Source organism: Strix uralensis, chromosome 34, assembly GCF_047716275.1.
Source record: "Strix uralensis isolate ZFMK-TIS-50842 chromosome 34, bStrUra1, whole genome shotgun sequence".
NCBI lineage: Eukaryota > Metazoa > Chordata > Aves > Strigiformes > Strigidae > Strix > Strix uralensis.
In genome coordinates, this window is record NC_134005.1 from 3,333,996 (window position 1) to 3,348,652 (window position 14,657).

Consider the following 14,657-nt stretch of genomic DNA (forward strand, 5'->3'; position numbering starts at 1 on the left):
AGGCTCCTGGCTGCTGCTGCGGCTGCTGCTGCTGGTGGTGCTGGGCCATGGGGGGAGCCGGGAGCCCGAGCCCGGGGCTCAGCCGGGGCCGTGGAGCTCCCTGTGCAAGCCAGGGCCGCCCTCGTGCTGCCCCGCTGCTGTCGGGGGAGGTTTGAGGTTTTGGGGTGATCGCTGCTCACACCACACAAATAACAGCCCTGTTTGACCTCCCCAGGAGGAGGACAGGTCTTAGGGTCAGTAACAGCCCGGGGATCCTGTGCTGACCATGCAAGTCTGATTCGTTTTTAATAACAAGTGGTCACGTGCAGGACTTTTTGCCATCCTTAATGCTCCTGCTTACAAATCTCTTTGTCAGAATTGACGTGAGACCCGAACTTCCTTTAATTTGATCAAACAAGCAATAAAACCCATCTGGCTCAGCTGGCACGAGCACTCTCCGGCCAAAGCCGCTGTACTGCTTTACACCTGCAGAGATTTTGGCCCAAGCTTTGCTATAGCTGAGCTCCAGCCAGTAAAACTAACCTTGATTTTCAGTTCTCCAAGTAAAAAAAATGGATTTTTTCTTTTTTTTCCTGGAGGCTGGCAGAAGAACATCACCACCAGCACAGCCTTTCTTAGCATGACAGTGGGCTAATCAACCTGTGGCAGCCTGCATGGTAAAGAACATGCTTCCACCGAAACGAGTGGTTGGGTGGTTTGGTTTTAATAAAATAAAAGAGATACTAATAATAAATTCTATAGTTCTTTAATAAATTATTATTTGCAGTCAGAACTTTACAGCAGGAGAGAGAGAGACAAACCAGAAAAACACCCAGTGAAGGAAAACAAATGTCCTAAATGGATCTAAACATCCCCACGGCATTTTGGGAGCACTCCTCCCAAATCAGGGGGCTCTTATTTTTGTCCCCCCAGCATCACACAGGCATTTCTGCTTGCTGCCAGGTCACCTCCGCACCAGCACAGCACAGAGCGTGAGTCAAGGCTTCTTATTCTACAGGGAGACAGAAACTGGAAAAACTCCGGGGGAGGGGGGGAAAAAAAAGCACGGATTTGAGAGTGTGTGTTAAAAACAGGTCGAGGGAAAGGGCAGGAGAAGGGCTGGGGTGCTGGCCAACAGGCTGTCAGGGGTATGGGCTTGTAGCTGCAGCTGTGTTTAAAACAGTGGGTTGCTACCAGCCTGCAACAAGCAGCAGGTGCCTGTGCTGCAGGAACTCTCCATTCCTCTTGAAAACAGCGGGGACTGTTTGTAAGAATGAAGTTAAATATTTGCTCTAGGTAAGTGTGCTGACAAAAGGAGTGAAACTGAAGGGGAAAAAACCCCCATTCAGTGGAAATGTTTCCTCCTATGGATTTGTCTCTCGGCCCCAGCACAGCACTGGCAGGAAACAGTTCATCACGCGTGTTCTGCTGCCATGACAGAGCCGCGGTCCAAGCTGGTTTCCCACGCTGGGGACATGATAGAGGTGCCCCCGCCGGGGAACACATGGAAATGAGACTCAGCTGCCATTGCTTGTGTCTGTCAGAAGCACCTGCAATATTTGAAGGCTTTAGGACCGACAGCCAGGACAATGGCAGGAAACACCCGATGAGGGCATCAGCATCTCCAGACTTCTATTTCTGGTGACAGTATAAACCTTCTGTTTAATTAAAGACATCTCAAGCTCCCAGGGTGAGGCTCTTTATAGAGGGGGGGGGAAGGAGAAGCTCCTCAAACTACGGCCTGTTGAAGTAGCCCATTTTTGATCTCTTCTGGTAGTGGGGTCTTACGAATTTATGGCAGAGTGTAATAAATCAGAGTAACGAGTGCCATCGGCTCGCACCTGCTGCTCAGAAACCATGCCTGCAATCACCAGCTCCAGGCTGAACCAGCTCAGCTTTTCATCAGCTTCTGCAACTCTGCAGTGTGAGGAGAAAAATCTTGTCCCGTTGCAAGCAGGACTGGAGGAAGGCAGCACACACCTGTCTAAAGTAGCACTTAAACCAGGGCATCAGTGCTGGGAAGCCTCATCTCACAGCAAACCCACCCAGACACCCAGTGCCCAAGGCAGGAGGCAGCGGGGTGCACCTTGGGGTAGCACCAAGGCTCCCCATCCCCAGCTCCTCGCCGGGGGTTCTCCTTCTCCGGCTGGGCTGCTCAGCTGGTGTTTTGCAAGTGGGAAACTGAGGTGGAATGTGATAAAAGACGGGAGGATCGGAGCAGAAAATAGAGCTGAAGGAAGCTCTAAAGCGTTGCCAACATAAGCCACCTCTGCCCGTGGGTGACAGCTCCAGCCAGCTGAGGTGCCACTTCCTTCCTGGACAGCGTGACCTGCAGGTCTGGTATGAATTTGGATGAGCTGTGGGGGGATGTGGGGTAGGGGAGAACTTTGTAGAGGCCGGTGATGGTTGGACTCGATGATCCCGAGGGGCTTTTCCAACCTGAATGATTCTGTGATTCTGTTTAGGGGCCCCAGGAGCTCTGTCCTGCCAGGGGGCTGCAGAGCCGGGGGCAGTGGCCGTGGCCCAAGGGGCGGGTGTCCCCGTGGGGCTCTGGTGCCTGTGACATCACAGAGGAGAAGTCACCCAGGGATGTCACCAGGGTGCCAGCCGGCAGCACCCGCTGCAGTACGGCTCGGGCCAGCGGTGAGTGAGGCTGGTGGGGGGAAGGCTGGGCCGGACGAGGGCCGGGGCAGAAGCTCTGGCCCCTCAGGGGGGTTTCTACAGCCGGGGCGAGGGCGCAGCCGCTGCGGGGAGCGCCTGGGGCAGGGCAGGTGCCGCCCTCGGGGCTGGGCGCAGGGGTGCCGGGGCTGCCAGCCACGGCCAGTGCCCGGGGGCTGTGGGGAGATGTCCCCGTCCCTGCAGCGCTCACCACCCTCCCCCTTACTGCCTCCCAGCTCCCTCGGGCCCTCTCCCACCCGGCCCCAGCCCCGGCATATTCTCCCCTGCTGCCCCAGCCGCCACCTCCCTCCCACCCAGCCCCACTGAGCCCCTTCTCTCCCTCCTCCTCCTCCAGACCATGGCTGTGTTCATCACCCGCGTCCTGACCCTGCTGAGCATCGTGCAGTACGTGCTGAGAGCCGGGGACCGGCAAGACGCGGCCACGCAAGAGCTCCTGCGGCAGCGCGAGGAGCAGGAGCAGCAGGAGATGACCCGGCTGATGGAGGAGGTGGAGCAGAGCAGCCAGGAGCAGCGCGGCCTCGCTCCGGAAGGCCTGCTCCTCGGGGCCTGCCAGCACTGGTGGTTCTGGGCCTCCGCCGACGCCCTGCTCGTGCTCTTGGGGCTCTACTGGCTGCCCAGGCAGAGCGGCGCTGACGGCGACAGCAGCAGCCAGCGGGGAAGCGCCAGCGGTGCCGAGGAGCAGAGAGGGGAGGACGAGGACTGCGAGGGCAAAGCAGAGCCCAGTGACACCCTGGCTGGACACAAGCCTCTGCAGAAGGCGGGGAGCTCCGCGGCGCCTGCCAAGCAAGCCCGCCCCAACAACTCCCTCCTGACGGGGCCGCATCCAGCCTTGGGACAGGGCAGCGCCTACGAGTGCCCCCAGAACAACATCCCCCAGCGCCTGCTGCTCGCGCCCCCGAGACCACCCCTGGGCCACGTCGTCCGCCAGCGCTGGGCACCGCGGGGGCTCTGCCGGCAACGCGCTGCTGCACCCCCGGCAGCTCCTGACGGGGAACGTGCTGCGCCGCCTCCTCTGCCCCGGGAGCACCCCAACACCAGCCGGGTCCCCGCTTCCCGCGCAGCCTCTGACCCGCTCCGCTGGCACGCTGCTCCAGCTCGGAGGCGCAGGAGGGCGTCAATAAATACCCAATAGAAATAATATTTATTTTATTATAAAAAGAGATAGACAAATACCCTGAAGAAATCCCCAATAAATTAGTTTGGTTTAAGCAATCCCGTGTCCGTGAGTGCCTGGGCAGCACTGTGCTGGGGAATGTCACCCCTTGGCTCCATCTCCGCTCTGTAACAAACAGATGAAGTTTGTTGATGAATTTACGTTTGCAGTGGTTACACTCAGACCTTTAGTGCCTCCTTCTCTTCTCTCTCTTCTCCTGGTGTTCCCCACATGCCCTCCTCCCCGCCTCCTTTCCCACAGCCCCGACCACCTCTGTCCTTGCTCCCAAGGCCGCCGCTGAAATCAGCTGCTCCATCCCCGGGTCGGGCTTTTCCTGGCTGAGATCAACCCACCACACGCGGGTCCCTTCTTTTCCCCGGGGAAAGAGCACAGAAGGCACAAACAAAACTCATTAGATTAGGAACGAGCAGAGTACCGGCAGGCAAGGATCTCTGGAGGTCAGGGATGTGTGAAAATGTCTCTTTCTCCCCAAAATGAGCATTAAGGCGCTGTGTGGTGACTCGTGTCCCTACAGCGACCGATGAGAAGATTTCGCCATCTCCTGGGCGCCCGCTTAAGCTCCATCTTAAGTAAGCCCAGGTTGCTGCAGGCGTGGCGCTGTCCCCAGCAGCTGGGAGGAGGAGGAGGGGGTGGCCGAGGGGGGTCAGGGGGGTTTGGGAAACACCCCCCCTCCCCAAATGGCCAAATCCCCAACCCCCAGCTACTCACTGAGGGCGAGGCAGGAGCAGACCCACTGCAGCACCGCCACGGTCTGGAGCCGGCGGCGAAGGGGGAGCCGGAGAGGGGTGAAGTGAAGGGGCACGGCGGGGCGGGGCACTGGGACTGGGGGAGTCGGTGGGAGCAGGGAGGGGCACGGGGAGCTGGAGGAAGAGGGGCAGGGAATGGGAGCTGCTGGTTTTAATGGAGCTGGTCCCACCCCAAGCCCTGCCCTCCCCTGGGAGGGGAGCACACTGGGAGACACTGGGAGATATTGGGGGGGGTAAATGGGGAAACTGGGGGACATCCACGGACACTCTGGGGACCCCAAGCCTCCGTCTCTGTCACCATAGAGGGATCACGGGACACTGGGAGGGGCCACAGGGACAGTGGGGGACCCCCAGGCTACCCCCTGTCCCCAGCATCAGGGTCCCAGTAGGGTCACTGGGCAGACCGGGGGCACTGTGCCACCACCCGGGGGTCCTCTTGGCTTTCCCAGCAGAGGAGGGGGGGTGGTTGTGGACTGTCCCAGGCTCTGATTTGGGAGGGACACTGGGGGAGGTGGTGGCTGACGGGGACAGTTTGGGTCCTGGGGTGGGGGCACCCATGGGGGTGTCACTGCTGGGGGCAGGGACACCACGATGTCCTTCTGGACGCTGCTGGTGACAGTGACACTGGGACCGCAGGTGCCATCAACACCAGTCTGGCCACGGGCTGGACACTGGCGACAGTGGTGGTGCCAGGGGAGGTGGCTGTGGGCACCAGGCTGGGGCTGAAGGTCATCACCTGGGGGGCAGGGGGACAGCGTGGGGCATAATCCTCTGTCCTGACTGTGATTCCCTTGGCAAAAAGAAGTGGCACTTGCAAAGGTAACAGGGAGTTCAAAAACATTTTTCCTAATTTGTTTAACTTTATGGATAAAGAACACCTGAGCAGCGCTGCCATTCCCTTGCACACAAAAGCCTTTTGAAGTCATGAAAAATAAATTAATTCCAGGCTTTGAGCAGAAAACTCATCGCGCCACTGGACAGCTGAGTTGTTGTTTGACCCCATCTAAAAGCCTTTCGAGAAAGAAAGGCTCAAAAGATTTGCAAGGGAGGCTTTTTAATAGGATTTTGACAGAGATCTTCGAAGTGGTCTTGTGAGAAACAACCTGTGGTAGGTGTTTGGGGAGCCCCAGCTGTGTAGAACAGCAGCTGACTCCCGTGCGGGGGGTGGCAGCGCACAGGCCCTGGAAAGCAGCACGTGCTCCCCCAGGAGCCGCCTACAGCAGCCCCGCCCTGTTCTGCCCTCTAATCAAACTGCAGCCCAGTGACCAGTTACACTCAGAGGAGAAAAAACACTTTTCCAGTTGAAGGTTTCATGAAGTGAACTTCAGGTAGTTAAGGATTCCTTACCATGCTCCTGGGCTGGCAGCAAACCCCCGTCTCCCCGCCCCAAGGCACAGTAAAGCCGCGGTTTCTCTCTCTCCCACATTCCGGCGTAACCTGCCAGCGCCCCCCACCAACACCACACGTCAGGGAACTGGCAAACAGAGAAGCAGAACATGACTGGAGGTTGCTTTAAACACGACGTTGCAAACTGTACGGGCCATTCTGCAGACTACCAGGTGTGCTGTCGTAACACTGGTGCAGAGAAACAACACTTAAAATTTGAGTTTCTTCAGGAAGAAAGAAAAGAGAGTTCCTGGATGCAGCCTTCTCTTAGGGGACCTCTCCCCTTCTGCAAGGAACAAAAATGCAAGAAACAGCCTTGACCTTCAATGGGAGAGGCTAAAAAACCACAAACCCTTTTCAGGAGTGAGGACAAAGAGCTTCAGATCAACTAGTTTCAGTTTTAGGGGGGAAGAAAGAATCTCTTGCTCGATGATCCATTTGTCAGTGGAGTCTGTTCCAGGTTACACCATCTCCTGCTGCCACGTCAAACACGATTATGCCCGGGACTAACATGCACTAAAGCAGTAATGTTTCTACAAATACGAAAGAAGAGAGAATTCCCAACGGCAAAAACAATTCAGACCCTGATTTAACAGGGTTCAAGTGACCGGCAAGGCCTACTTCAGTACAGAGACTGTCCTAAAGTGAGGCCTCAAACCAAGAGCACTTCAAGACTGGGGGACAAGTGTTAGTGACACAACAAAGAACCAAAACAAGGGCCAAAACACTCTGAGCACTTTACACAGTATTTCCTAAGAGTCATGACGTTATTTTCCCCAAACTCTTCAGCTTCACACAAAACAATATCCACTGAGCTTTGAACAAACAAAAGCAGCCACCTAATACCTTCTCTGCTCCCCCACCGCGTCCTCCAGAAGGTGCCTGATGGTCACAAAGCCACCGACCCAGCAAGTCCACATTTATTTCATGCAGCCGGTCTGGTACAGCCAGGAATCCTGTGCAACCAGAGAGACACAATTACAGACAGCAGCTGGTACTGAGGATCAGCCACAGAACAAATGGATTCACGGGCAGAGACTGGGTAACTCTGATCATTAACGTTCCTGGCAGCTGCGGGGACATCTACCACCCGGCTTATTTCCACTGTCTCCTGCAACTCACACGCACTGAGAAATCCCTCTATTTGCCCCGGGAAATACCATTTGTGGCACGTCTGGCCACGTTTCTGGGGGTCACTAGGAAAGTACAAATTCCAGGAAACAACAGTGTCAGCTGAAGCCTGCTCATTATCACCTTCTCCTGAAAAAAACAACCCCCAGACGTCCAACAAACAACAAAACCAGAAGCACACACACCACCAGCGATGTGCCTGTCCCACAACACTGCAAGATACAGGTAGGACTGCCAGAAACTTTTGAACTGCTGTGCAAAGCAGTGGCCGCTCACAGCATTTTAAGGAGTGTGTGAATGTGCAAGACGAATCTAAACCCGCCAGGAGATGGCGACTGCAAACCCTAAACGGAACCGGCAGCCCCAGCAGAAAATAGATCGTCGTTGCTTTTCCGCCTTAAAAAGCCGACCTGAACCCGTGACTGTTAACTGTGACCCGAGGCAGACGTGACCACGACCCCTCAAGCCTTCTGGAGGTGCAGGTGGGACTGAACAGGGTGGGGGCACTCGGAACAGGCTCACCCAGGCAGGCTGGGCACGGTCACCCCCACGTCTCTCCACCAGCACTTGCTAACGCTGGTCCCCTGGGGTATCCAGAGCTGCAGGCAGGGAACGGGAAAGCAGCTCCTCTAACACCAGCGTTCAGCCCAGAACTCTGCCTCCCCAGCGCCCAAACGGGACAAAACTCAAACTGGGCCCCTTCTCCTCACGCCGGGTCAGAGTTTGGGACCCCAACGGGATGCCACAGCGTGGGAAAGCTCCAAGGACACAGCCTAAGGGAACCGGAGCTCCCCGGCTCTCAGAGTAGTTCTAGAGCTAAAGCGGGGGCAGACATCAACTCCACATCAGGTAAGACAGGCCAGCGCTCAGCCCTGAGCCGGGAAGGCAGCCTCCTCCCGGCCTGCCCAAGGGGTTCCAACCCAGCACACTTTCTTCCCAAAGCGGGACGCTGCCTTACTGCGGTGTGACGCCACTCACCCGCTCCTGGAGACGGCACCAGAGGGACACGGCACAAGCCATCAAGCCGCTGTCTGCGAGCACCAGAGCCCTCTGGGGACTGTTCTTCACCACGGGGCCCCTGAGAGAGAAAACAGGAGACAGAAGAGATGGTGAGACATTTCAGCTACGGCGGAGCTACCTCAGGGCAACAAGACTGAGACTGAGCCCTTTTGCTCGGGGGAAAGTGCACACCAGAGAAATACCCGCTGAACAGAAATCTCCAGCTAAACTGAGGAAAATAAGCAGATTTGAGGAGCACAACATAGCAACAGACTACCACAAGACTTCTTTTGTACGGTACTAGAGTGTAAACACACTCCACATGCATCAAAACTGGTCCGTAACTGTACATTCCATACAATTGCTCCCTCATTATTTAAACATAATTTAATACACAGCAATCTGTATTTCTGTGCAAATCAGCATCTAGAGAATCCAAACCTTGCCTCTTCCTCTGGCCAGACGCATCTTTCACCTCAACGTGCACCGAGAAGCATTCGGAAAACCCCAAAGCGCTTGTCTACAAAACCCCAGTAACACCCGTAGCTAAGGAATATTTGGAGAAGCCGCTGCAGAATTCACGGTGAGCGCAGACAACATCGCCAGTGGAGGAGCTTCAGCAGCACAGTGTTCCCAGACCTGGCAGCTTCTTTAGCAGATGAACCTCAACAGCTCTGCCCGCTGCGGTTTTTTGCCCCGGAAGGTACCGAGTTCGTTTCTGCCCCTCAGACACTTCTCGCCGCGTTTCCTCCCCCCGGCCCTGCCGAGGCCGCACGCACCGAGCTCAGTGCCCGAGCAGAGGCACCGATTCCCCTCCGAGCACCCGCCGCTTCTTCCCCCGGCACCCGATCGCCCGCTCAGCCCCGCTGCCGGCTCCCCCGCCCCGCTGGGACGAGCGGCCGGGCCCGGAGACCCCCCGACACCCCCCCCCCGCGCCCAGGCGCCGGTCAGCCCCGGCCGGGCCCTTCCCGCGCCGCGCGGTACCTGCACGCGCCGCCGCCGCCGCCGCCGGCGGAAAGAGCGTCCCGGGGCGGGGCGGGGCGGGGCCGGGGCAGCTCCGGCAAGGCCCCCGCTAGAGGTGCCCGGCCCAGCGCCTGACCCGCGCGTGCCGGCGGGCACAGGGACGCCCCGGGCACGGCAGGACCCCGCCCGGAAGCCGCGGCTCTGAGCAGAGCCCGGCGCCGGAGCCAGCCGCGGGGCAGGGCTGTGCAGCCGCGCTTCCTCTCACAAATAAACCCTTTTTCTGCCCAGTTCAGCCCGTGAGGCTGCGTGCGGGGTGACTTCCCGGTGTTGGGCCCGGCAGCTGCGATCCGCGCCGCGCGGAAACACCCTTCGGAGAGTCCAAGGGAAAGTGTGTGTAACGCTGCTGGCACAGAGCACAGGCAATAAGGTCTCTTTGCTTCTTTATTTTGGGCGGTGGGGGTGGGATGGGGGGAGGGCTCTGGGGGAGGGGTTTGAGGCGTTGCGGGGTGCGTTGGGTTTTTTGCGGGGTTTTCAAGGGGGGTTGGGTGTTTTTTTCCAGCCAATACTTGTCCGGCGTGGCACAGCACCGATCTTCCCGCAGGGCAGTCAGTGGCAGTTCACCGCCATGAAGCTCTTCCTTAAGCAACTCAGACTTTGCACCTGGCGACAGGATTTGTACCGCCCGGCGCTGCGTTCAGAGCGGGGCTGCCAGGGCCGTGGTGGAGCGAGGGCGTTTGGGTGAGCGGCTGCGAAGGAATTTTGCAGCAGGGAGCGGGGCCAGGGAAGGGATCTGACCCCTGGGCTCGGCACTGGGGAGGCCGCCCTTCGATGAGTGGGTTCGGTTTTGGGCCCCTCATTCCAAAAAGGCCATTGAATGACTCGAGCGTGTCCAGAGAAGGGCAACGGAGCTGGTGCAGGGTCTGGAGCACAGGTCTGATGGGGAGCGGCTGAGGGAACTGGGGGGGTTTAGTCTGGAGAAGAGGAGGCTGAGGGGAGACCTCCTGGCCCTCTGCAACTCCCTGAAAGGAGGGTGCAGAGAGGGGGGATGAGTCTCTTGAGCCAAGGAACCAGCGCCAGGACAAGAGGGAATGGCCTCAAGCTGTGCCAGGGCAGGGTCAGACTGGCTCTTAGGAAGGATTTCTTTGCAGAAGGGGCTGTTGGGCGTTGGAATGGGCTGCCCAGGGCAGGGGGGGAGTCCCCATCCCTGGAGGGGTTGAAGAGTCGGGTTGACCCAGCGCTGAGGGATCTGGTGGAGTTGGGAACGGTCAGGGTGAGGTTCATGGCTGGACTGGAGGATCTTCAAGGGCTTTTCCAACGCAGATAGTTCTGTGATTCTGTGAATTCCCTGAGGGGTTCAGGTGGGAAGGGATCTCTGGAGGTCATCGAGTCCACCCCCCCTGCGCCAGCAGAGCCAGTTGTGCAGGACCATGTCCGGTTGGATTTTGAGTAACTCCAAGGCTGGAGACTCCACAGCCTCTCTGTGCAGCCAGTGCCAGTGTTTGACCCACCCTCGCAGTAACAAAAAGTGTGTTTTCGTGTGTGCAGGTGGGGTTTTATGTGTTTCATTTGTGCCCGTTGCCTCTTGCCCTGTTGGTGGGTGCTGCTGAGGAGTGCGTGGCTCCGTCTGCCTCCTTCCATCCCATCGGGTGTTGGTGCACATTGCCAAGATCCCCCTGAGCCTTCCACAGGCTGCACAGCCCCGGCTCGCTCAGCCTCGTGCTCCATCCCCTTCGTGGCCCATCCCCGGACTCTCTCCAGTCTGTCCCCGCCTCTCTTGTCCTGGGGATCCCAGCGCTGGACACAGCACTCGGGGGCGGCCTCAGCAGCGCCGAGCGATTCCCCAGGAAGGCCGGGGAAGGTGCATTCTGCCAGCACTGACAGAAGGGCCTATCCAAGGTAAAAAGCAATAAAATTCCTCCTTCTCGAGAAATGCAGTTAAGTATATATACCGATGGAAAGGAGTAACAGGGGTAAATATACCAGACGTGAAATAACTGTGATGCTGTAAGTCATTCTCAAGGAGAAGGTGCCCGCTTTCACTTGAATCGTCCTGACTGAACATTTACTCGCTTAAGAAGCGTAGCAGTGAGAGAGGCCCCGCTCTCTGAAGCTGATAATCTGTTCCTACTGGATAGTATCTAACTCCTGAAAAGCGACACAGCGCAGCCTTGGTGCTGCAGAGCTGGGAGGGCTGTTCGGGGGCTGCGGGCTGTGGCACACTGCAGGCACTGGGCAGTTTGCCTGAAATACAATTGAAATGATGTGACGAGCAAAGGGAATAAAAGCAACCCCACCTCTCTGCTTATAAAGAGATTTTTCATAGGATGCAGCAATGACGGCCAGAAATAACACTTTGATCATCTAATTTTACAGTGAAAAACCGTGGTGCTGTCAGGTTCTCATTTCTTGCCCTTTCCAGCATTGTTGAAACTGAAAATAAGGCCATTTCCTCCAGGTTCTTTGCTGTGGGATCAGTCAGAATGAAAACACATTTAAAACTGAGTGATCATACTTGTTTTTTCCCACGCTGATGAAAACACGTGTCTGTGTTTCTCGAGAGCTGTACTTCCCATTCATCCCTAAAGAAGTCATCTTGCTTAAAGCCCAAGAAAACAAGGGTTTTCTTCATGTGTGTTACAGGTTCCTTTGAGGCCCAGAGATAAACGCACCGAATGACAATTCCTGTCTTTGCTGCATTCAGGTGAGTGAGATGGGTTTGTCCCTCAAGAGAAGCCCTGTGAAAACCAGAACTAGTTTTTGTTCATACTGACTCCTGAGTGTGTGTAAAATATGGATAATGTGGGCACCGTTTGAGAAGAATAACCCCCGTCTGTGGTGTACTTTGTGAGACTGTATGTTCTGGAAAGGTCCAGAAGGGAAGATGTAGTCGCTTTCAATTGTTTAACAGAAGCAAGTTTCTAGAGGCCACAAAACCCCAGTGTTCGCATATTTCCCTTAGCAAGTGGTGACCTAGAGACAGTGTGCTGCAACGTGGGATTCCTGAGGGAGCGGCATCGATTTCCCTGAGATTCCCTAATTTGCTATCCACCCAAACTCCGGTGATAACACAGTGGAGGCAAATCCGTATCATTCTGAACAACGCGGAAACACCTCAAGTCCCATTCCGTGTTACGTGCTAGATGCCATCGCAGGCAATAAAAACTAATAATTTTGTTCCCGTTTTGGTCGTATAAATTTTACAGAGAAGTTTTTTACCTCTTCTCCCACCAAAAGCCAAAGATTTAAGAGCAAGCGAGTGGGGCAAGACAACAGCCAATGAGTTTGGAATTCAGAAATGTTTAGAAATCAGCGAGTTTGTTAGTCAGAAGGAGTGAATGCCGCAACTGAGAGACGGGAGACAGGCTTGATGGAAGCAAAGTTCTCACTTTATTACATGTAACACTCATTTTTATAGAAAATCAGAAGATGCGTGTGTTAAATTGACTGGTTGCTATGCTTCAGAATTCTTATCAGCACGCGCTAATCGGTAGCTACTGAAACTTTAGCAATTGGACTAATAGCAACTAAGCCACTCCTGTAAAAAACTCTAAATTCCTAGCTGTCTGCACCGTCTTCGGCCCTTTATCAAGCATGACTCACAGGTTAGCAATTCTTCACCATATCAGCACTTTTCTCAGTGCTTTTCTCTTCCCTTTATCAGGCCTCCCAAGGTTTGTAGCCTACAAGTTCCAGTACGTCCCCCTCTAACAACGGAGCAGTACAGGCCGTTCTGTCTGAGTCCTTCAGGTCGTACCCAAAAAGTGAAGGGAGGGGATGGACGGGGAGTACAGAAGTAGTGCTTAACTGTGCACCCAATAAAAAGATTTTATTTTCCCTTTTTTGAAGGAAAAGGGGTTTTTCCCACACCTTTCTAATTGCCTTGAGAAATGCACTACAGTGCTCTTCCCTGAGAGCACAGAGCACTGCAGCAGCACCAGCCGTGCTGGATACATTGCTCTGAGCCTTCTATTTGGCAACACGATCACGAGCTGCGATCACCCTTTGAACCTGAGCAGTTCCCTCCTAAATCTGCAAAGAAAATTGCAATGATGTGAGCTGGGCATTTAAAAACTATGCTGACAGATCTTTCCACACTCGTCAGCCTTCTAGCACTAATGCAGTGGGGGTTGGGATGTGCAGAAAGACAGAGAAAACTGAACAAATTCCAGCGTGACGGGAGTGACTGCAGTGGGCTGAACGCAGGGAACCACATGCAGGGTGCTGAGGGACAGCCTGGTTCTCTCGGATGCTCTCGTCAAAAGGCAGCACGGTTCTCATGAACTGAACAGGCATTCTGGGTGAAGGAGGATGGGGAAATGCCTGATCCGGGGAAGGAAACACATAATTAGGTTTTACAAAGTAGGTTTCGAAACCGCGGGTGGAGGGGAGGAGGTGACCTGTGCTAAAAGTGTTGCCTTTTCTTTGAGTAGCCTTTCCAGGCCGTCGCAAATGTTCCCTTTCATCCATTTATTCCCACTGCTCCTTGTTAACTAGTACTTTCTTCAGTACAGTATTTCTTTTTTAGTTTATTTTGGTTTTTAACCACGTATTCTTGCATCTTTCTCTAGAAACATTCTGCACCTTCCCTCTGTTCTCTCTGGCTTGCTGGCAGCCCCGTGGGAGATACACACCAGAGCACGTGTGTAGGTCGAATGCCACCTGCTCCCCAGGTACAGTGCAACGGGATTCGGGGGCAGCACACTTTTGGGGTTTCAGTGTTTCACCTCCTCCCAGTTCTGCCAAAACTTGCTTTGGCAGATTGCTCCGCTGCAGGCAAATTCCCTTTCTCTGTAGTCACAACATAGGGATAATCTTCCCAAGAACCTTCCAAAACTTGTACAAAATGCAGACGCTGTAACCTCTGGTCCCAGTAGTGTTTTGGTTCAGAGGAAATGGTTCATTCTCAGAGTGAATTCTCTGCCTGCTGCTGCTTCCCCCATATTTAAATTATTTGCTGATGAAGACAGCCATGAAACTCGAGTGTAAAGACATCAGACCCCACAACCTCCTTGAGTAACCACGAGAAAGGGTTTGGTCTATCAGCCAGTGGGGGCAGTTTCAAGCCTCACTGACAGTTACAGAAGGGAAGTTTTCCAAATGTGAGAAACTAACTCGGAGTTTCTGTCATAGCAGCCTGGATTTGGAGCTGGACAGAAACCCAGCGCAGAGCGTGGGCAGGTGAGAATGTTACCAGTGAACACAGCAGCAGAACTGTGTCATGCTGAGAAATATCGAATCATGGAAGAAAAGAAGAGGCAGAAAACAAAGTTTCTGTACGTGAAACAAATGGCCCAAAGCATAAACCATCTGGATTTGGGCAGCAGTAGAGGGAAGCGTAATCAGGAGACAGGGATGAAAGGATTGTAAAGGCAAAAGCCTTTCCTGCGTTCGTTTTTGCCCTTGGGGGGTGCGTGCTGGAGGGCAGGGAAGGAGGATGCAGCTGGAGCAGCGGGGCTGGAGCAGGGCAGCGATGCAGAGCAGCACAGCCCCCCCCCACGGCACGGCTGCAGCCCCCGTCCAGCCCGGCCCGGGGCTTTGGGGGTTGTCCTCACCAAGCCCTCTCCCATGAGGGGTGTCTCCCCAGCCCCCCAGGGGGTCTT

General features: G+C 55.3%; 1 protein-coding gene across 1 annotated transcript in view; it reads right to left on the reverse strand.

Annotated features, from left to right (window-relative positions):
- The window catches only part of LOC141936832 (uncharacterized), a 172,982-nt gene that overhangs the window by 34,306 nt on the left and 124,019 nt on the right, over nt 1-14,657 (reverse strand). The window contains exons 13-14 of the mRNA XM_074854155.1: nt 8,074-8,173; nt 6,811-6,920 (exon numbers count right to left, since the gene is read on the reverse strand). Coding sequence (XP_074710256.1) covers nt 6,811-6,920; nt 8,074-8,173 — 210 coding nt within the window. The remainder of the gene's footprint in view (nt 1-6,810; nt 6,921-8,073; nt 8,174-14,657) is intronic.